General features: G+C 42.4%; 1 protein-coding gene across 1 annotated transcript in view; it reads right to left on the bottom strand.

Annotated features, from left to right (window-relative positions):
* Positions 1-20,966, bottom strand: part of LOC148010636 (Sas10/Utp3/C1D family) — a 33,798-nt gene extending 12,832 nt beyond the window's left edge. Inside the window, exon 1 of the mRNA XM_087672111.1 lies at positions 20,631-20,966. Coding sequence (XP_087528237.1) covers positions 20,631-20,817 — 187 coding nt within the window. The 5' untranslated portion in view covers positions 20,818-20,966. The remainder of the gene's footprint in view (positions 1-20,630) is intronic.
* Positions 20,967-23,497: the final 2,531 nt, after the last annotated feature.

Consider the following 23,497-nt stretch of genomic DNA (forward strand, 5'->3'; position numbering starts at 1 on the left):
GGTGATGCTCTTTGGACAGGTACACAGGAGGGTGGGCTTTATACGCTCACAGCCTTGGCTGCGCGGACTTCCCATGAGCTTGGGCTGCTTTGGCATGCTCGGTATGGTAATTTGAACCTCGATTCTCTTCGCCGGGCTTCTAGAAGGAAGATGGTGGAGGGACTTCCTGATTTCCCTCCTCTTCACACTTTGTGCCCTAGCTGCTTGCGGGGCAAGCAGTACCGGCAGTCTCACCTGCAGGTTGCTTCTAGGAGGGCTACCTCTCCGCTTGAGTTGGTTCACACCGACCTTTGCGGACCTATGGGCACAGCCTCCCTTGGGAAGGCCAAGTATTTGATGCTGATTGTGGACGACTTTAGTCGTTATGTGTGGCCTTATTTCTTGGAGTACAAGAGCGAGGCGTACTCCCGTTTCTGTGAGTGGCAGGTGTTTGTGGAGACCCAAACAACTTCCAAGGTTCGTGGCGTTCGAGCTGATCACGGTGGCGAGTTCACTTCCCACCTTTTCTCTCAGTTTTGCAGGGATCATGGTATTCGGGTGGAGTATTCCCATCCGAACACACCATCAGAGAATGGTATGGTGGAGCGTGCGAATCGAACCATGATTGAGATGGCCCGATCTATGCTGGAGCATAGGAGTCTTCCTCATTTCCTTTGGATAGAGGCGGTGGCTACAGCGGTACATATTCGCAACCGCTCTCCGACTTCGGCGTTACAGGACATGACTCCGTATGAGGCTTTCTTTAGGAAGAAGCCTTCCGTGTCCCATTTTCGCATCTTTGGGTGCGATGCTTTTGTCAATGTGGACAAGAAGAAGAGGCAGACGAAGTTCGACTCTAAGTCGAGAAAGCTTATCTTCGTTGGTTATAGTACGACCACGAAGGGATATCGGCTCTACGACCCGACGACGCGGAAGGTTGAGGTGAGCAGGGATGTGATCTTTGATGAGGCTTCGGCCTCTGAGGATCCGATTGATGGTTCCATTACCGATGTTTCTTCGTCATCGACGGACCCCCCCCCCCCCCCCCCACCTTCTCTCCCTTCACTTCCTTCCAGGATGCCCCTTAGCACTCCCCCTATTCCTCCTCCTTCGGCTTCCCTTTCCCCTTTGGTGGATGTGACTCCGTCTTCTTCGAGCTCTACTACCGCCACTTCGGGATCTTCACGAGATACACAGCCTTCTTCAGATGCGGAGGATCTACCTTCACTCGGTGAGGGGGAGTCCCTCTCCGATTTGGGTGCTTTGCAGGTTCCGGAGACCCCCCGGTCTCCCTCACAGCAGCAAGAGTCTCTCAGGATTCCTTTATGGTATCGCCGGCTCATGCAGGATTCAGGTGTTACTCACTTTCCTGCTTCTTCTACAGGTCCACGTCGATCCACACGTTTACAGGCCCAGCGGGACAGTTCACTATGTGTGAACTATGCTCTTATGTCACAGATTCTTCAGGATTCCGAGCCTTCCACTCTGGAGGAGACTCTTGCACAGGATATTTGGAGACAGGCTATGCAAGCCGAGCTCAATTCCATCGAGCGAAACCATACGTAGGAGCTTGTTCCGCGTCCCGCAAAACGGAAGGTGATTGGTGTGAAATGGGTCTTTAAGACCAAGTATCTTGCAGATGGCTCCTTGGACAAGCATAAGGCTAGGCTTGTTGCCCAGGGTTTTGCACAGCATACACGCTTGGACTACTTCGAGACTTTTGCTCCTACAGCCAAGATGTCCACCATACGAGTTCTTTTGGCTCTTGCTGCTCACCACCGTTGGCCTGTCTATCAGATGGACGTCAAGTCTGCTTTTCTGAATGGCGTTCTTGAGGAGGAGATTTATGTTTCACAGCCTCCTGGTTTTCTTGTGCAGGGGAAGGAGGATCATGTCTACAGGCTGCGGAAGGCTCTTTATGGCTTGAAGCAGGCTCCTCGTGCTTGGTACCAACAGATTGACCGCTTCTTTCTACAGAGTGGCTTTGCGCGCTCTGCTTATGATCCCAACCTCTACTTCCGGGTTGTGGATTCTCTTTCAATGTTCCTTATCTTGTATGTGGATGATCTTATCATTACAGGGAGCGACACTCAGCAGGTGGAGTATACACGGTCCATTCTTCAGCAGGAGTTTGACATGACGGATCTAGGGATCCTTCACTTCTTTCTAGACCTGGAGATCTATCAGATGGCACATGGCATTTTTATCTCGCAACACAGGTACATCTCTGCGCTTCTTTCGGAGTTTGATATGGCTGAGTGTCGGCCTATCTCATGCCCCATGGACCCCGAGTCCAAGCTTTTGACAGCTGGAATTCCCCTTACTGATCCCACCCGTTACAGGTGCCTTGTCGGCTCTCTTATCTGGCTGCTTCACACTCGGCCGGATATCTCCTTTGTGGTGGCTTTATTGTCTTCTTTTATGCAGACTCCTACCCAAGATCACTGGCAGGCAGCCTTACGGGTTCTTCGCTATTTACAGGGGACTCGATCCTTCGGGATCATGTATGGAGATGGGATTACCCTTTCTGGATGGAGTGATTTTGATTGGGCAGGTGATGTGGATTCGCGACGATCCACTACAGGTTATGCTTTCACCCTTGGATCCGGTGCTGTCTCTTGGAGCAGCAAGAAGCAGTCTACTGTGGCACTTTCTTCTACAGAGGCTGAGTATCGGGCCCTATGTTCGACCGCTATGGAGGCAGTTTGGCTCCGTCGCTTACTCGCGGAGATTGGCTTTTCCCAAACCGGACCTACGTAGCTGCGCATGGATAACCAGAGTGCTCTTGCTCTGGCCAAGAACCCGGTGTTTCATGCTCGCACGAAGCACATTGAGGTTCAGTATCACTATGTTCGAGAGCGGATCGTGGATTCGGAGCTGGTGGTGGTCTATTGTCCTACGGCGGCCAATGCAGCTGATCTCTTTACGAAGCCTTTGCCTCAGGCTTCTTTGCTTCATCACATGCGGTTCTTGGGTCTTCACACTCTCCCAGGAGTTGAGAGGGGGTGTTAGCCTACTCTTTATCATTCTCAGTCTATCATCTCCTAGCTGTGAGCTCCTGTCAGAGTCTGACAGGAGACAGAGGAGCTCTGTCAGTCATTTTAGTGGCTGTCCTGGTTAGCCGGCAGCCTGTGGGTGTCATACAGCCCAAAATGGGCTGTTTTTTTGCAGTCGGCCCATTTTCTGGGCAGGTCGGCCAGATCTGGCCAAAGTCGGCCAAATCTGGCCAGGTCGGCCAGATTTGGCAGGTTGGCCAGTTTTCTGGCCTGGGGGCTATATATAGCAACCCCCCCAGTCATTCCAGTATTGTGCTCTGCAAGTTCAGCACTGCCTCCGTCATCTCCGTCTACGGCATTGGTGTTGCCATTGCTTCCAGTCTGTCCTGGTCCCCTCACTAACGCTCCGGGCTGCGTGCAGGGACTGATCAGTCCACAGTTTTGTATTCAGCATTCATTACAGTCAGTGCAGACTTTCTTCCTTCATTCTCTGCTTTCTCTCTCCTCTCCTCTGTGTTCGTGTTCTTCTTCCGTTGCGCACTCTCACACACACAACCATGCAGATCATTGCTTGTACATGAAAAAGGATACAAATGGCAGCCCCATCATACTTGTTTTGTATGTGGATGATATGTTACTAGCTGGGAAAAGGAAGACTAGCTTGGATACTCTCAAAAATCAGCTGAAATCAGCCTTCTCCATGAAAGATTTAGGGAATGCAGAGCATATTTTGGGCATGAGGATTCGTAGAGATAGAATGCAGAAATTGTTGTTTTTACCTCAAGAAAAGTACATTGGAAAGATACTGGACAGATTTAACATGGTTGAAGCTAAGCCTTTTGGGATACCCTTACCTCCTTATCTCAAGCTTAGCAAAGCCAATAGCCCGAAAGATGATGTTGAAGCAAATGCTATGAAGGGAGTTCCTTATGCATCAGTTTGTGACTCTCTTATGTATGCTATGGTTGCTACTCGTCTAGACATTGCTCATGCAGTGGGAGTTGTTAACGAGTTTATGTCAAATCCTAGCAAAGCACATTGGGAGGCTGTCAAGTGTATTCTTCGATACCTTAAGGGTACACAAAGAAAAAGTATTTGCTATGGGCAAGGTGTACTTAGTTTGCAAGGTTATTGTGATGCAGACATGGTAGGTAACTTGGACACTCGTAGATCCACCAACGGATATGTCTTTACAGTTGCTAGTGGAACTGTTTCTTGGTGTTCCAAGTTGCAGAACATTGTTCCACTGAGTACCACTGAAGTTGAATACATATCAGCTACTCAAGCTTCTAAGAAAGCTATATGGTTGAGCAGACTTGCAGATGATCTCGCCATGTCTATGGGCACTGCAGTTTTGGGATGTGATAGCCAGAGTGATGTGTATCTAGCTAAGAATGCCATGTATCATTCACGCACAAAGCATATAGATGTGTGATATCACTTCATCAGACAAATTCAAGAAGATGATCAAATCACATTGACCAAAATTAAAACACAAGATAACCCTGCAGATATTCTCACTAAAAGTCTAAGCAAAGCTCAGCATGAGCATTGCATTCGACTAGTGGGAGTTGGTTAGTTAGAGGTTCACATCGGACCTTTAAGTGGGAGGTTGTTGGGATAAAGACCCGATCTTAACCCCCCGTGTATAGTACACGCACATTGTACTGGTTTTAAACCCCCGTGTATAGTACATGCACGTTGTACATGTGAATGCACCCTTTACATACTCGATGAGGAGGACGACGCTCCACTTTCACCTTCACCTTCTTCTACTCCTATTCCAGATTTCACTAACATGATAGAGGACGACTTTGAGAAGTACTATCGCAACAAATATGGTGATGTTTACACCCCTCCTACCAGTTTTGCTACCACATTCAGACCGGTTGGTGAGACAGGCCACCTTTCTGGATCATGGAGGACATACGACATTCGGAACGTCTGGCGATCCATCTTCATCATCTCAACCAAGTTCAATGTCAAGTTTGTACAATTCTTTTGTGTTGCATGAATCAAAACCCACCCCCGTTTCTTCTTTTGAGGTACAAGATCCAAATGGCTTTGCGTATATGAACTTCAATAGAGGGGGCTCACGAAGCAGATGAAATTCAAGTACATCTACAACTTCTTTTTCATTTGAGCATATCACACACACACTTGGTCTAATTTCATGCAACGAGTGCTTGAGTCTCAGGGTCTTTGGAACCTCTCATTGGTCTAGAGCCTGTGCTGGACCCTCGATTAGCTCACCCTAATTACATTCGTCAATGGAGAGCCCGCAATGCCACAACCAATGTTGAGTTGATGCAGGGATTGCTTCCTAAGTTTCACTCTCAGTTGCAGCACTTCCCGCTTGCGTCAAAGTGTTGGAGTTACCTTCTCGACCGCTATGAGGCTCGTGATCGTTCTCGACACATCAGTCTCGACTTTGAGCTTCAAGAGTTCTCTATTAAGGAAGGGGATGATCTGAAAGTTCAGCTGGCTGAATATAGACGATTACTTGTTGAGTTCGCCACTACTGGCTCTCCAAAGTCAAATGACGATCAGGTTACATTCTTCTTGAATAAGTTTCCCGAAAAATACTTCAATTCCATTCAACACATCATCTCCCAACCTCGATTGCCAACCTTCTACGAGTTTGAGTGCCAGTTCTTGCATTACGCAAGGCTGCGTGATCAAGTCCATAAGAAATCCTCATCACAGCCTTATTCAGAGCAAAGGGGATTGGTTGCCTCTTCTTCGAGAGGGAAAACCACCAATGGCAAAAACTTGCAAGATGTGAAAGCAAGCCAATCAAAGGGTGACTCCTCTTCCTCAGATGCAACCAAAGAATCTAGACCTATCTGGCAGTAACTCCCTAAGAAAAACCGGTTTTGCACACACTGCCACAGAGAGCAGGCCATGTGGACGAGGAGTGTTGCTCCAAGGCCCAAGGTCTTCCACCTAAAAAGTCTCAACAGACCACTGTACAGTCTAGTGGGGTTACGTCTTCCGCTCCTGCTTCATGTGCTCCTTCAACACCCGTTGTTGCTGCTGGACATGTGGCTCGAGTACAACCTCAGCAACTCATTTCTTTCACTACCCCTAAGGGATTGGCTGATTGGTCTATAGGTTCTAATCCCATTGCACTTCATGCATCTACTCATCTTCCTCACCACCTCATCAGGCGTTTCCTTGGCAGCGCCCTGCTACTGGATGTACGCGATGGTGGCCACCTTCTTAGACTAGCATGTCTCTAGGTCCTTTTGGATACCCTAGGTCAATCTAGCATTCATTTTTCGCACTCTTAGAGTCGGCGAGCCCCTAGGATTCATTGTCCTTAGCTTTTCCATTCTTTTGTCTTCTACTGCATTTACTCACACACATACACATTCATTGCATTTCTTTTGAGTTAGATTTTCTTTTTGTTATGTTTTGCCTTGGAGCATCTCACCACTAACCTCTGTGTTTGCAAATTCTCATTTCTTTTGTAGGGTTTTGTCTTTCAATGTAGTAGCTAACTTGCAAATTGCTTTGGTTCTACCCAGGCTAGAAACGTGGGGATGCGCACTGTTCCTTTCATGGTTTCATCATCCTAGGAGTTACATTTTCTTTCTGTTATGTTTTGCCTTGGAGCATCTCACCACTAACCTCTGTGTTTGCAAATTCTCATTTCTTTTGTAGGGTTTTGTCTTTCAGTGTAGAGCTTACTTACAAATTGCTTTGGTTCTACCCAAGCTAGAAACGTGGGGATGCGCACCGTTCCTTTCATGGTTTCTTCATCCTAGGAGTACTTGCTCTTCTTCCAGCATAGCGGTTTCCCCTCCCAAGGCGGATTGTGCAACATCTCTCTCGATCCTATCATGGCCGTGACTTCTACCTTGCTCTTCTAGCGGGGTGCTTCATCCACTTCATCTTCTTTCATTCCTTATGGTTCTGGGCACCATATGAAGACCGACATCAGGCTCCTTTTTCTTCTTTGGCATCTACATCCAGGTTGAGAGGGGTTTTCTACCCTTCTTGGTATTCTACAGGCTTCAGCACTTTGTCTTCGACATCGGCTTCTCCTCCCTATTGTACCTTACCCTTTGCATTGTATGATTTCATCATCTTTGTATCAGGGCGCTTGGGCAAGTGAATAATTTTCCTATGAGACATTGTCCAAGTGACACCTGCTACATGAGCATTCTTCAACATGTAGCATACTTGCATCTCATTGTGCAGAGCACCACTTGAGCGGATCCTAAGCTGTTTCCACTGGCGGCTGTTGTTATCCCACCACCATCCTCCTTCATCACATGGATACCTCATCACCTATTTTTCCTCATCATCAACACCCTAAGTGGATGGGTTAGCTTGTACTGTCTTGTGATGTGTTGAGTGTACCCTCTCTACTCCTGTCTTCTGGGTCACTATTACTCAATCGGCCCCATCCCATAGAATTTACCTCACTTATTCAAAAAAAAAAAAAGAGTTCCATGTGGTTCCATCTGCCTTTGTAGGGCTTGGTAGACCACTGCGCAGCCGACGTGCACCCTTTGTTTGATGCCCTGTTCTCTCTGGGATGACTACTTTGATTCCCTTGGTAAGATAGCCATCGCCTCTATAGTCTTGGTAGGCCACTGGGCAACCGACGTGCACCCTTTGTTCGATGCCTTGGCTACTTTGGGGTGGGACGCCTTGGGGTAAATAAACATCACAATGGCTGGCCTAACCTTTCGGCTCAGTTTTGGGCTTGAGAGGGGATGTTGAGCTAAAACATGCATTACTTGCTGATTAGCCTCTTAAACAGCCCCAAAACACACTAAAAATGCTCTTTTAGAGCGAAACCCTAAAATGGGGAGCGGTTCGAGAGAGTTTAGTGGAAACCCGAATTTTGGGGCGACCTTCCACATCTATAAATAGACAAGCTGTCCCATTCAGCCCTAATTCTGTCTGTGCAGGTTTCTCACTCCACGTGCAGATTTCAGCCATCAGCCTCCTCCCACGTGGCTGTCCAGCCCTTGAGACTGATGCCACTCCATCCATGTTTGCTCCTACTGCTGACGTCTTCATCCATGCTGATGTCAGTTGTTGGCGACATCATCATCTGCTGCGATCTGATCATCCATCGTCAGCCACATCAGACACTGTTTCAGCATGCTGTTTACAGCAGACTGTGCACAGTTTCCAGCCCCTTATCGGTGGTACATTGCTGCGTTCTTCTGTTTGTGTTTGAGTTTTGAGTTTTGCATTTAGGGTTTGAGTTTTTGAGTTTTGTGTTTAAGGTTTGAGTTTTGCCCTCTGTGTCTGTGTCTGTCTCTTTGTGTTTCTGTTGTGATCGTACGCTCTTTGTGTCTCAGTGCAAACCCTAGCAGTTTTCTTCACACCATGAGCTTATAAATCAGCCCCATCATGGCACCTTCTCTATCATCCAAACACAATATTTTTAAGATGGAACCACAAATTTTCACAATCAGCCTTGCATTCTCCCAAAACATGGGTCCCAAAAGTATGGTTGCAACTCCTGGCCTTTATCTATACAGGCAGCTTCAAGCCTTTGTTGTTCTGAACCCACAACCATTCTTTGCTCAAGCCATTATACACCCATGGATCCAACAAATTAGACAACACAATATACATGTATGCAAATTTGGTGTTAGCAAGCTTCAAATTTTCAAAAGCTCCTTTTGACTATACTTTCTAAACAAAGAAAGAATGGTTGGTCTTTTTGTGATGAAGCTCACAATTTTTGTGCCTTGCTCCAAGACAAGTATAGTCCACCAAAGATTGCCAATGTCTTCAAAAGCAGGTCTAGACAATGGCAAGTTCATCTATTAAAAAAGGTGGAAGACCATTCTTGCTCAATTACATTACCAACAACAATGCAATTCCATGTATTATCCATGCATACCTGAAACACGTTCTTTGGCCCCACATCCAAAATTTCATCTTTCAAAACACCAAAAATATATTATCCTGATTTGTAGTAGTCACTAGTATCAATAGACTTAAGAAAGACAGTGCCATGGAAGCCACAACATTAAAAAAAGCTCTACACCTATTATATGACCATTCCATCACATGCAATAGTACATCCATACCTTTTTCATTTCTCCCACATACCATACAAATCCTTATCGATGCATTTCACTTCTTTCAATAACTCTCTTCTCCGCAATGCATTATAACTTAGGGCTTATAACTAAGTAATATACGCCTAGAGTTTGTGCCGTCATCTGGCTTTGCTTCAGACATTTGATATTTTTTCTGCTCTTGTATTCTCATCTATACTATCAGGATGATATGATTGTAAAAGGATATTGGATAAGTGAACAATTCCCTTGCAAGGGCATTGTCCGATGGCAACATTACATAGCATTTTGCATGAGTATCCACCCTCTTGCATAACTCCAGTGCATTAGTATTCTATTCATGTAAACATGTACCTGTGCACATTTATCCATTTTTAGTCTCTTGGAGTAGTTGACTCTAGATCCACTATATTCGTAGCATTGTACATGGCAATCTCCCTTGCTTGTTTAGCTTGTCTAGCTTGCTTCCGCCCATCTTTTTCCCCTCCCCACATATCCACCATATTTGCTTCACCCACCTTTAGTTCATTCCTTCATCATCAACACCTAGTAATAGTAGGGTTAGCTTGCTTGCTTTGTAAAGGTCTTGGATCCAACTATTTTTTGTTGTTAGTCTCTTGTCTCTTACTTAATCAACCACAAACCATCTTTTCTAAATACATTCCCAAAAAAAAAAGTTTGTTGTGGTTTCATCCGCCTTTGCAAGACTTGGTAGGCCACTAGGCAACCGTTGTGTACCCTTTGTCCAATGCCTTTGCCTCTCTAGGGTAACCATTTGAACTCCCTTGGTAAAATAACCATGGCCTTTGCAATCTTGGTAGACCACTGGGTTGCTGACATGCACCCTTTGTCTAATTGCTTTGAGGTAGGACGTCTTGGAGTAAAACCAAAAACACACATTTCGGGTTGGCCTACCTTTCTAGCTCATTTTTGTGCTAAAGAGGAGAGGTTGAGCTAAAATATGCACTACATGCTGATTAGCCTCTTGAACACCCCAAAAATGCTTATTTAATGTAAAAACCCTAAGACAAGGAGTAGTTCGAGAGCTTTAGAACCGGAGAGATTCTAGACTATTGAGGACCTCAAACTTTCTATAAATAGACATGCTGCCATCCATTCAATCTCAATCTCGTTTTGGCAAGTTTCAAGTGATCTAGCTTCGCTACCCACACCCCATTCACAAAGGGCATCTCAACCAAAGTTGCCCAACATTGTCTCCATCCATCTGGCACCTATTTCCAACCCCCATCATGCAATCTACATCAATCTCTTCTACATTTGCTGATCTACCACATCATCTACAACTAGCAACCTACAAAACTACTGCATTTATGATCCGTTGCTGCAATATGGACTGTCACGTCATCACACCTGCGTTTTTGTTGCTGTCAACCTACCACATCATCATCAACAACTACATTCGTTGGTTCTCTCTCTCCTCTGCTTATCCGACACTATTCTGACATTGTCCATTGTTGCATTCGCTGTTGTCCAACATCTAAAAGGCTGCCTTGCTATGATTCGAGATCAGTCAAGAGTACGACACACTCTCTAGTTCATTACCTCTGCCTTGGTCTTCAAGACACGAGAATTCAAGGTTAAGTATTCATTCTCTATATTGTTTGTTTCCCGCATGAGCATTGTATATTTAGTATTTATTCACTTTTTCATTCAATGTGTTCATTGTCTCTAAGTTACCCTATTCTATGTTGGCTTAAAGCTTTGTCATATGCTTTTATTTGTGTTTCTATGTCAGGGTATTTCTTTACCTTGGGATGAGTCCAATGTCCATTCCTCTTATGTTCTTTGTTGTGGGTATAGCTTGTGTTAGGTCTCATGTGCAAGTCAAATCCTGAGAAGTGTTGCAGCCTCAACCTACCTTCCAATGCAAGATACAATGACATTCACAAAACCACCGTTCGTTCACAGGATTGTAGTGGTAACAAGTACACTTTATCTTGTATAGAGTGGTATGGGACACACTAAGCAAAAGGGATATGCATGTAGGAGACATGTTGCAAGTGGTGGATACAACAAGCTAGGTACGATAAGGTATATCTAGTACTCGTGTCCGAGTTAGTATTGGGGTGATGCCTTTTGCACATGCTTCTTCAGTAGTGCTTATAATTAGGGCCTCGAGAACTACCAATTGGTAGCCAAGATCTTATTGATATTGCTTTGATATAGTTAAGTTATATACATGTGAGGTGCATATGTGAAGTGTAAGTTATATTGGTCACTATGATAGTCCAAAACCCTAGTGACATAGTGGGAACATTGGCAATAGTTTTGAGAAGTTATGCTAGACAAGTATCAATGGATGCTTCGTGACAATCTTGGCTCTGGGCATTAAATGAGCCCTTGGAAATGACTTGTGGAGTTATTGGGCTAGAGAAAATACTAAACATTCAATGCTTAGAACTAAGGCCAAGGAAAGTTCAAAGACTTTCATGTTCAAAGACTAAGCTTAGCACATTAATTTGTAGATGGGCAATGACCACTTTCTAAGCATGCCCAAAGAATTACCGAATTTTCACAATTTAAAACTGCAAGAAATTCAATTTTTGAGGCTGCAATAGTGCAAGCGTGCCACTTGGCAAATGGAGAAAAAACATGCCATGCAAGGCTTAATGGCTACAACCATTAAGGGCTGATGGATGACCAATTGGGCTGTCCTATATTGGGCAATTGCTGTTGTATGCATTTTTTGGCTGTTAGATCAGTTTTCGGAGGCGATGACAGCAAATTTGACACATGATAAGACAAGGGCAGCCATTTCTTTCCCTGCCTCAATGACAGGCAGCAGTAGAAGAGAAGTGCTTAACAACATGTCAGAGTTTTACTCCCTTTTGCAGCTATCGGTGCCCTTAAATCACCATCACAGTTACAATTTGAAATGCTCTCTCCACCTAATCATTTTTTATTTTCTCCCTCTTCTAGTGATTTTCTCCCTCCTCCAAGCAATTCTAGAAATCCTCCACATTGTTTTGCTGTGAGAAAACTTGTTTACTATTGTAATTAGCATTTCTCAACCTCCTCGAGAAGTGTGCCCACAAATTGAAACCTTGTGATCATGAAGATTGATGTGAATTAGAGAGTTCGCATCAGATCTAAATAAATTTGTCCATCTACAGTTTGGAAGACCCGCATGCAAGTGTTTAAGACCCAATATGTGCCCAACTGAATTATGAGGTAATTCGGGGCTTTATGCTGCTGGTCACTTATGACAGCCCAATGTTTTTGACTTTGTAGAGAGGTTGGTCAACTTGTTGCTAGTCAATCTTTGGGTACTACAAGATTCGAGGAACACAAGTTAAAGAAATATCGCAATGGGCACCAGCTTTTGGGACCAATCAAGTATTGGCTGTCTCTTGCTGTAATTACTCATTAATCAAGTTTATTACCACCCTATCAAAGAAATAAGGATGGTTTCAATGGGAGAGTCATGAATCCTCACATGTCCTATTAAAAGGGGGTTTGGTATAGTTGTCCTACCATGTCAAATAAGTGCCAATGAATATAAATCAAGCCTTTTTGGGGTTCTTGAAAAGTCAAGAGCAAAATGATGTGTTAATACACCATCATTAATTATTAATGCATATGAGGATTATGGTTGCTTGAAACCATTCATTCTACCAAAAGCTCTCAAGCTTCATATTTGTATAAGTTTTATGTTAAAAATGTATTGGAGATCGAGGCTCTACAAAAGCTGGAAAAAATTAGCTCCTAATTCAAGGATTAACTTAATGAGATAGCTAATATTGACTCTCATTGAAACCCACCTTCCTTCCGTGGATGTGTGGAATTCCTAAATTACGACTTAATTACAGTAATAACAATTATTACAAAACTAAGAAATGTAAATTAACTTACAATCTTAGACAATGCGCACCTTGTTGGCCCCAAAACTAGCGCCTTTTTCGGTATTTATTTAACTTAATTGAAGAAGAAGTTGATGTACAATGGGATTCTCCCAATCCCTTTCAGTATTCCAATTACCCTTGCTATCCAGAATGACCAACAAGTCTTCAATCTAATTTGCCCCTTGATTCAATCAGTCAATTGGCCTTCACCCGCTTTGATGAAGATGGAAAATGCCCCAATTTCATTAATATATTGGTCCCTCCATTTAAATTTGACTAATCACTGTGGAATCAAAGTCTTGTAGCTTCCAATTTCCCGCACGCTTCTCGATGTTGTTGCTAAACCCTAATTTCTACTACTGCAAATTAGGGTTTACAGCAAAGAAATCTAAAATTTCTCAACCTCTAGTGATCTCAATGCTGTAATCTTCGAAGCAAGATTGTAGAAAGAATGCTGAGAAGAGAGAAAATTTAGACTTCCTTCGCAAAGAACAAGAAAACCTGTCATTTACTATTGCTGCCTTGTATCAACAACCTGTAGATGTTATCACCTGCTATTGATTGGTCTTCTCTTACCCCTACTTGCCTCAAAAAGTCCTCCAATGGCTGCAAATCATACCAACAACATCTCCTTCCTCTCTCTTGCAAGCTGAATACATTAAAATGCCTCGCTCCAACCTCTAAAGACGTTTTTCAATCTTGCATGGGCATTTTTGAGAAGTGATAGTCTTCCCAAATGGTTTTTCCAACATTATCCATCATTAAATATTAATGTTCAGTCTTTAAATACAAAAAATTAATCTAATAATTATTTTAGTATCCTGAAAAATAATCTAACTAGCCAATACATCAAATTAGTATTAAGTACCATTACATGCCAGTTCTCTAATGTCACCACTGATACTTTGGCTAAATAAATTACCTAGGCCAATAATTGGCACCAGATACCACCAAGTACCTATGCGGCATAACTTAATAGCAACTTTTGCCTTTGACATCCCGTGAATTTCTTGGGTCCCAAGCTCATAAATTTACTCTAATCCCAATTACACCTCATATGTGTAATACTTAACCATGTGATTAAAAATTAGTCCACGTGTTAAGTGAGTTTTCAAAAATACATGCCCTCATGATAGTCCTCCCCCTTAAAACCCTTGCAATCATCCTCGATTACACTGCCAGATGCATCAAAAGCAAAATAGTGGATTGGAATTTCCACAGGGCATCATAGTTAACACCACATTGCACAGTATTGCTCAATCATTCTATATGCCCAACACATACTGAAAATTAACAACTAATCATAGCACAACATAAGACTCGCAAAGAATCTTAAAAATATTGCCAAATTATCATGTGATATGTCTATTTCTCATGGGCTCAACTCATCTGGCAAAACCAAACCATAGCATAGTGTAACCAAGCATAAACCATGGCTAAAACATCAATGGCATCATAACATATGCTCTTGTCCATAGAACTAAATGTAAAACATAATCTGATCATAAATTGTTCACTTGCTGATCTAAGAGCTGATCACAAACTACTGCAAATGTGACCCCAAACTGATCACAAACTTATTGCAAAAACTAACAAGCAATCAATGCAAAAACTGATGCAAAACTCATCCCAAAAGTGACCATAAACGGTTCTCAAGCTGATCAAAAACTGAGCTGAAACTGATAAGATTTTTATCTCAAAATTGAGGCAAAATTCACTGCCAAATTGATCATAAGCTAATGCAAAAGTATAGTTTCATTGCCCAGGTGAGACTCATACTCATCTACATACATCTCACAATGACTAGTATACTAAGTAGTGACCTCAAGGCAAACATACTATCAGAGCAGTACCTTGGATGCATGTTGCATACATCCGAGATCCACTACATACGAGGGCTATCCATGACTGGAGGAGTGGAAGTGCTACCTCCCTCTTGAGCATCAGACAATACTCCGAATCCTTGCTCTGCTGAACCTGACAGAGCCCGTACTAATGTCGGCTCTGACTAAAAGGCATCTAGATAAAACTGCAAGAACTGAAGCTGGTCTGCCAAGTCATCCTCTTCCATCCATTTGACATCCATTTGTGAATAATTCTCAAATTTCACCAAAAGTATCTCCTGGAAACTTTACCTTTGACATTTCTTTCCTTGTATGCCAAAATCTGCTGGAGTATCAAAATCTCATCCAGCTCCTCAACCTCAGGCTAAATTTCAACAAAAATATCCTCTGGTATATCACAATGAAAAGGCCTCAACAAACAAACATGAAAGGCATTGTGTATCCACCAAGATGTAGGTAATTTCAGCCGATATGCCACATTGTTGATCTTCTCCAATACCTCGAAGGGCCCATAGTATCTCATACTCAACTTCGGATACAATCTTTCTTTTCCTTTCATCCTTTTTAGCCTTGCCTTTTCAAAACGCAGCAATAAATAATCACCCTCTGCAAATTGCAAAGCACGTATGTGGCGATCAATTGCCTTATTTTGCTTTTCTTGTGATCTTTGAAGTGCATATTTTATATTTGCATAAGCTACATCCAAGTTTTCCACATAACAATCAGCCTCAAAGATCTTATCCTTAGTTAAAAACCAAGTACACTAAAAAACGATTTTTCATTACTTTAGAGATGGCAACTGTGGATACAACAGGGACAAATTCACTTTTCAACTTTACATCAAGTGTGAGTGCCTTTTTCTTATGCCGAATAGTGATCTTTTTTGCACGAGAATCAATCATTGCATGCATATGATGACTCCAGGGCATACCAAGCAATACATCACAACCCTCAAGTGGAGCAATGAAAAACTCTTCACTGTCCATGTATCCTTATATATACAACCGAAGCATTCCAATGAGCAATGTGACGGGCTATGCATGGCCTTGACAAGCCATTTCAACTTCCCCTATGGCTCCCATCTCATCCTCTCTGATGTCTAGACGGGCAACCATGTCAATAGAGATAAAGTTGACTCGTGCACCATTATCAAGGAAAATCAATGCATACTAATCCCTACTTTTACCCCATGCCCTGCACAACTCAGTAGCATCATTGAGCTAATCACTAACAACATTGGGCACTAATCCCACTAATGTTTTGGGCTTCTTTTCTTTAGAATCTCCTTGATTTTTTTATTTTTCAGCTTGCTACCTATTGAAGCAGTCCCTTGCAATGTGACCCTCATGTTCACAAATAAAACATTTATTTACATCTATCAATTCCCTACATTATGTCAATGTTTTCGAGCCCTTTCTTTGCTGTTTTGGCCACTTTTCAAGCTGTTTTTCAAATCTACCCCTTTTCTCAATCTTAGACAACTTTGTATTCAACTTCTCCCCACTCTCTAGCAAGCTTGAAACCTTCCCATGCAGTAAAGCATCGGCTATAGCAGCAGTCTCTATGAGCTGAGACATGCTAGACATTGTGGATTTAATGCAAAAATCCTTGATTCCTTTTGGCAGTCCACAAACATATTTTTCCACTTGCTCATGAAGAGATAGAAGAGATAAGAAGTAATAGGCAACAATGCATCCTAAAACTTCTTATTATATTGCTCTAAATTCTTACATTCCTTAGTATCCAACTTATTCCAAGCTATCATGATATCCACCAACCAATTCGATGCAAACATTTGCTTGAATTGTAACCACATTGACGGTGCTCTACCTTGCATCAAAAGAGTAAACCACCACTGTAATGCATTCCCTTTCAAGAAAGTAGCTATCTATCAAATCTTTGAGGACTCCGTGAAGTTCCCCCTTGAATAGGTTGCATCAAACCGTTGAATGAAAGTCAAAGCTTTCGGCCTATCTTATACACCACTGAAGGACTCAAACTACACTGCTTTTCCACCCTCACCATAGTCTTTTGCTGACCCTTTGGGTGTCAAGTTGTCATACGCTGGCTGCTGCAAAAAGGGTGCATTTCCTGAATTTAATCAAAATCAACACCAAATGGAACATTTGCATGACTAGCATTGAATCCTTGAGCCCCATAAGCATTCGGAGATGCAAATGCAATACTAAACATACTACTTTGTACCCCAGGCATCAAGCCAATGCTATCATACATAGGGTTTTGGATATTTCTAGTCATATCCGAATACATTGGGCCTTGCACACCATGCATTGGTTGTTGCATACCATAGGAATTTGTACCATACATTCCTGTATGCAGTCCTTGTTCAACCATAGCATGAAAAATCATGCTTTCATCAAAATATCTTGGCTACCCCATCATAGCATGCATGCCCGACTGTCCAAAATCCACTGGATTAGCACTTTCGTAATGGCCTTGCATTTGCATTCCTTGCCCCATAAGTATCAACTATTTTATTTCATTAGCATCTTTGGGAGCTTCAAATAAAGAATTTTGCATTACCCTCGATGCATCTTGCTCCAAAGGTGTAAAAAATATCTTATTCTTCTTGCCTTTGTTGTCCTTCTTTGGGGCATTCAAAAAATCGGGTAAATTGAGAATCCTTTGCCAATTCAGCAAAGAGATTTGCTATTGTCCTCATCCGATTCTTAAATTCGTTATCAAATTCTTGTTCACTTTCCCGGTCATCAATCTCGTTATGCCCTGAAGGCCATGCATCTTGCCCAACAATAACATTTTTAGCTTATCATCCATGGTCTAAGCCTTGTCCAAGGTCAAGCATTGCATTTCCTTCATTCTCATGTGAATGTTCATACTGAGAGGCGTCATCACTGCTTGAGTCCATCTCACTATATAAAGACATATTGCTGTAATTTCTCAGCTAAGAGTAAAAATCAGCACTAGTACAAAGCTTTGGCTTGCAATCAAGTGCCTTGAGCCCACCAAATCAAGGAATTGAGTAGTAATCCCAATGATGGCACCATGAAACTAGCCTTCCTTCTGTAGATGGGTGGTAATTTTCTCATTACAACTTAGTTACAACAGTAACATTTATAACGAAACCGAGAAATGCAAATTAACTTACAATCTTAGACAATGGACATCCTGTTGGCCCCAAACCTAGTGCTCCTCTTTCGGTATTTATTTAACTTAATTAAAGAAAAAGTTTATGTACAATGGGATTCTCTCAATTTCTTTCCGTATTCCAACCGCCCTTGCTATCCAAAGTGACCAACAAGTCTTCAATCTGATTTGCCCCTTGATTCAAACAGTCAATAGGCCTTCAACCGTTTTGATGGAGATGGGAAATGCCCCAAATTGATTGATTTACTAGTCCCTCCGCTTGAGTTTGACTAAAACCAACTTCAACCCTGTTGAATCCAAGTCTTGGAACTTCCAATTTTTTGCACACTTCTCGAGATTATTGCTAAGCCCAAATTTTTACTCTTGCAAATTAGGATTTACATCAAAGAAATCTAAAATTTATCGGCCTCTAGTGATCTCAATGCTGTAATCTTCAAAGCAAGGCTATAGAAAGGTTGGGAGATGAGAGAGAATCCTGATGAGAGAGAATTCAGACTTTCTTCGCAAAGAACTGAAGAAAACCTGTCATTTACTATTACTGCCTTGTCTCAACAGCCTATAGATATTGTCACCTGCTGTTGATTGGTCTTCTCTTACCCTTGGTTACTTCAGAAGGTCCTCCAATGGCTACAAATCATATTAGCAACATCTCCTCCCTCTCTCTTGCAAGTTAAATATACTAAAATGCCTCGCTCTAACCTCTAAAGACGTTTTTCAATCTTGCATGGGCATTTTTTACAAGTGGCAATCTTCCCAAATGGTTTTTCTAGCATTATCCATAATGAAATATTAATTTTCAATCTTTAATACCAAAAATTAATCTAATAATTATTTCGGTGTCCTAAAAAATAATTTGACTAGCCAATAATTAAATTGGCTAGGCGACTTCCATTCCCAAGTGTCTTTGCGCTACCTTTGACTATCAGATTAGCGTTAGGTACCATTATACGCTACTTCTCTGGTGTCACCAACTGATACTTATGGCTAAATGAATGACCTAAGCCAACAATTGACATTAGATACCACTAAGTACCTATGCAACATAACTTATAGCAACTTTTGCTTTTGACATCCCGTGATTTCCTGGAGTCCCAAGCTCATAAATTTACTCTAATCCCAATTGCACCTTACATATGCAACATTTACTTAACCATGTGATTAAAAATTAATCCACATATTAAGTGAGGTTTCAAAAATGCATGTCTTCATGACACTCATCGTGAAAGTCAACTCCATCTTCCTAGGACAATCCATGATATTCTTAGAGTAATCTATGGCTATTTACTTGTATGAAAAAGACTTATTTTGTTGCCACAACTACAATGTCTCCTTATAAGACATCGCCTTCTGGAAGAGTCCACCCCTCTACTTGTGGACTTACCTTTCTCTTTGTCCCTAGGCTTTCAACAATAAACTAGTTATGCTAAATAGCCTTAACCGACATGTAGACAAGCCTCTCATCCCTTTGTCATTGAATTTATCATTGAACTACTAATAATAACTTTCTTGATAAGGGAGATTAAAAGACCCACTAAACATATAAGTAGCACCAAATGAAGAATAGTAACGCACATGTACACTCAAGTTGATTGTAGAATGAAATGCCAAGATACTCCACATCACCCAAGATGCTCCCTTCCATAATACAAAAGGGGGTGAAATATATGAAGACATGAACATTCCATTCATCATATAATACTCCAAGAGGGAGAAATTTGCGAGAGGGAGGGTAGGGGGATGTGGCTAGCACTCTAAAAATTTGTGCTTGGCACGTTCTCACTATTGGGTGCTCTCAAAATGATACCAAGCCGCTAAAAACTTCCATTTGTAGAATCTAAAGCCACTACCTACTCCAAACAGTCCAAACTTTGCTACATACACCTTCCAATGTTAGTAACCTCCTCTCAGAGTTGGGAAACTATGAAGTGTGAAGAGAGAATCCTTGATGGATGACCCCTAGTTCCACTTGTGTCACTTCCACTTACAACACAAGGTTCTCATGTAACTTACAACACAAGCTTTTCTATATGAAGCTCCCATTCTGAAAAACTGCTTTTATTTTGTTATTCTAGAGAATGAAAAACTTTGAAGTCCATCAGTTTCTCACCCTCCCCCAAACAAAGACATTAATAAAAGCTATCGAAGGAAAAAAGCACATTGATCCACCATGTGATGAACTTTGGGTGACTTGGGTCCATCATATGTCTACCATGGTAAATTATGGATGCAAGCTTGTAAGCACTCTGATTGTGCTCCGTAGCATTTCATTATAAAGCACCTTGCATTCATTAATATGTTCATGGTAGAGGCTATATTTATGTGAAGAATAAGCAAGGCCTTACATCCCTCTAAATGAGATCCTAAACTATGAATTATATGGGAGAAGTTAGGACCCTTTCCATTGATCAAGAGCCTACACAAGCGGCTACCCCCTGCCCTGAACTATACCTAGCTAAGTAGATGGTGCCTTCCGAGGACAAGCTCGTGATGTTGGACACCATGGAGGACCCAAAAGAAAAAAGAAAAAAAGAGCGAAAAGAGCCCCTTTCGAGAACTGGAACTTGCATCCTTGTAAATGAGATTCTAAACCCCACTGTGAACCATACAATAGGAATAAGCAGTCTTTCCAATCTCAAAAGCACGTAAAACCATTGAATATATTCAGAGATTGTGCATATATTGAAGGTTTTGAGCCTCGATTAAACTCGCTTCGCATTCAGCAGCAACATGAGAGAGAGAGAGAGAGAGAGAGAGAGAGAGACGTACATGTGAAAAGAGTGTTTACCATCTTCGCCACGGAGAGGAAGATGGAAGCTCGGTCCAAAGGCTGGAGAAGGGCCAGGGTGGAGGGGTTAAGCAGACTAGTGAGTGCTTCAAAGTGCTGCTCCAGCTGTGTCAGCTCCTCCGCCGTTTCCCTCAGACACTCGACTGTCTCCTCTGGAATCAAAGCCATTGGCGCACACACACGCGACCCCAGAGAGAGAGAGGAGGAGAAGGGGCGGGGGAAGGGAAGCTGAAAATTTTCCTAAACTGTCGATCAAAATGTGCTTTAATTCGAGTGGTATGGACGCGGGTCATTGCAGTGACATACATGTGCATGAAGTCACAAGTGTTTTGTTGGAACTTGGGAAGGAAAGTCTACTTGTGACCGGGAGTTGGAAACTTCGGAGGTAAGTTTATGTGTGAATTCTTTTAATAAAAGAAAACATTGATAATAGGTTTTTTTTAATAATACGATCAATATTTTAATATATAAGCAAAAAATAAGTGATATGTACAACATTAGACCCTATGCCTCATATCTTTAGCCTTGAGAAAGCAACTTATGAGCTACTTTAACCACTCGTATCTTTTTCGTGAAGAACCTAAAGATAGCTAGGCTATCTTGTCTAACTAGCTTAAACACCTCGTCCACAATACTTTTCCTCTCTTTCCTCATAAGTACCCCATTCCTAGTGTTCCAAATGTTCTTGATGGCTAATGCCCTAAACCACATTCCCACTGTTTCCATACCTCCTCATCTAGATGTCCTTGCTCACCAAAAGGGTTGTCCACATTTTGATCATGTCATTCAGACTAAGAAAGGTGCTAAGCAGTCTCTGAACTAGTCCCTAATCTTCCTCCATGCTACCATCACCCCTCTACACGACCAAGAAAGGTGCTTAGCAGTCTCTTTTTGAGTTGCACAAAACACGCAATTCGTGTTGATTGCAATCAATCTCCCAACCCTATCCTTTGTAGGAAGTTTCTTGGACATAACCTTCCAAAGTATGAGGTTAAGTTGTTTGCTTGGCATGGCCTTCCACACTCTAACTACTCTTATCTTCGAAGTCCTCACAGTGAGGAAATTTTTCCTTCCATTTGTTTTGCATCTTCAAGATATTATCTAGTTTATTCTCCTAGAAATCCCTTCTTGATTTTAGCTTGACTATTGGTTTCCCTTTTTGGTTCCTTAAAGAGGACTGCACCTTTGTAGGCCCAATCCTTGTGCATGGTGGCCACTCTTGGGCTTTGATCTAAGCACTTCCCTCCAATCCTTAAAGAGGACCGCACCTTTGTAGGCCCAATCCTTATGCATGTTGGCCACTCTTGGGCTTTGACCTGAGCACTTTCCTCCAACCATGACCTCTCTTTACTATCCAAATTGAACCTACTAGTAATCTTTTGGGCTGTATACAGCTCAACCTTCTCCTCAAACCAAAACCATCAATTAAGTGCACAATACCCTCGTTTGTCATTCTAAGAGAGAATCCATAGTTTCTCTTAATCGGGGGAACTTTGTCGCTATAAGCTTGTGGGAAAGTCCAAATACATTGCATAAGTGCCAAATCCCCCTTTCTCACATTCTCCTTTCTCCACTCAAAGCCTCTAAGAGACTCCTTCCATCCTTTGATTACCATCTTAATGGTTTCATAGCCCTTAAAAGGCCTCCTTGGTGCTTAATGCTAGCAGTTTGTCCTCCCAAGTTAGCATCTTCCACTTCCCCCAAGCCAAAGTTGATCCACATAGCACTACCTTAGTGATGATTATCCATGGCTCCTACTCCTCATATCTCAATATTAGTTTAAATGAGAATCTCCTCGTTTTGTCACAAAGCTTCTCGAGTCCCATTCCTCCATTGTACCAAGCATTAGTAACGATACTCCGAGCCACTAAATGCCACCTTTTCTCTATACTGGAGTTTCATAGAAATGAACTCATTAGTTTGTCCACCCTCCCACATTTTTTATTGCCAAAGGGGGTGATTGTAGCAACAAATGTGGCTGCTATTATCAAAATTTTGTCTACCACTACCATCTTTCCAATAAATGAAAGTGGGACCTTGATATACATTGCCACCTTTTGTTCTAGCTTTGATACCAACCAGCTTATTTTCTTCACCCGTGTGGTGGCAAGTCCTATGGGTACCCCCAAATATCTGAGTATCTCCCCAGCTTTAACCATCTTCATCTTCGTCCTATGCAACTAGTCTAGGGAGTCATCCAGACCTAGGTAGACCAACCCTGATTTTCATTTACTAATTACATCCCTAGAGACCTTGCAATATTCCTCGTATACTTGGAGAAGCCTTTTTACATTTTCTTCCTCCACCACCGCTATGTTTGAGCTATCATCAGCAGAGCTAAGTGTACATCTGCCATCCATCCAGGAGTGATAGGGCATTTAGTGTACCAAACTCCACCATGTGTTGAAGAAGAGCCTCGAGAAGCGAGTTTGGGGCTATAGTGAATAGCAGTGGGGCCAATGGACATCCTTGCCAAACACTTGTGTAACTACAATGGATGTGACATGAATCCATTAACTCCCACCCTAGTAGAGGCACTTGAAAAAAGTGCAACTGCCATTTTGCAGAAATTTATTCCAAAACCCGATTTCCAATTATTGCCAACAAAAAATCCCACCTAAGCCTATCGTAGGCCTTGTCTAGATCCATGGTTACTACTACAAAGTTTCCCGTAGTCTCCACAGCATGCGTGCTCCATGGCAATCATCAAATTCAAAATGGCATCTTGTATTTTGCACCCATGCACAAATCCATATTGGGCTTTGTGTAATCCTCTCCCCTCCTTAAAGCTAAAGCCTCGGCCATTGTTTTACATGTTTCATTCAATTTTGTCAAAGGCCTCCACTAA

This window comes from Lygodium microphyllum, chromosome 29 (assembly GCF_053477565.2).
Source record: "Lygodium microphyllum isolate KBCC chromosome 29, Lygodium_microphyllum_v1.1.10, whole genome shotgun sequence".
NCBI lineage: Eukaryota > Viridiplantae > Streptophyta > Polypodiopsida > Schizaeales > Lygodiaceae > Lygodium > Lygodium microphyllum.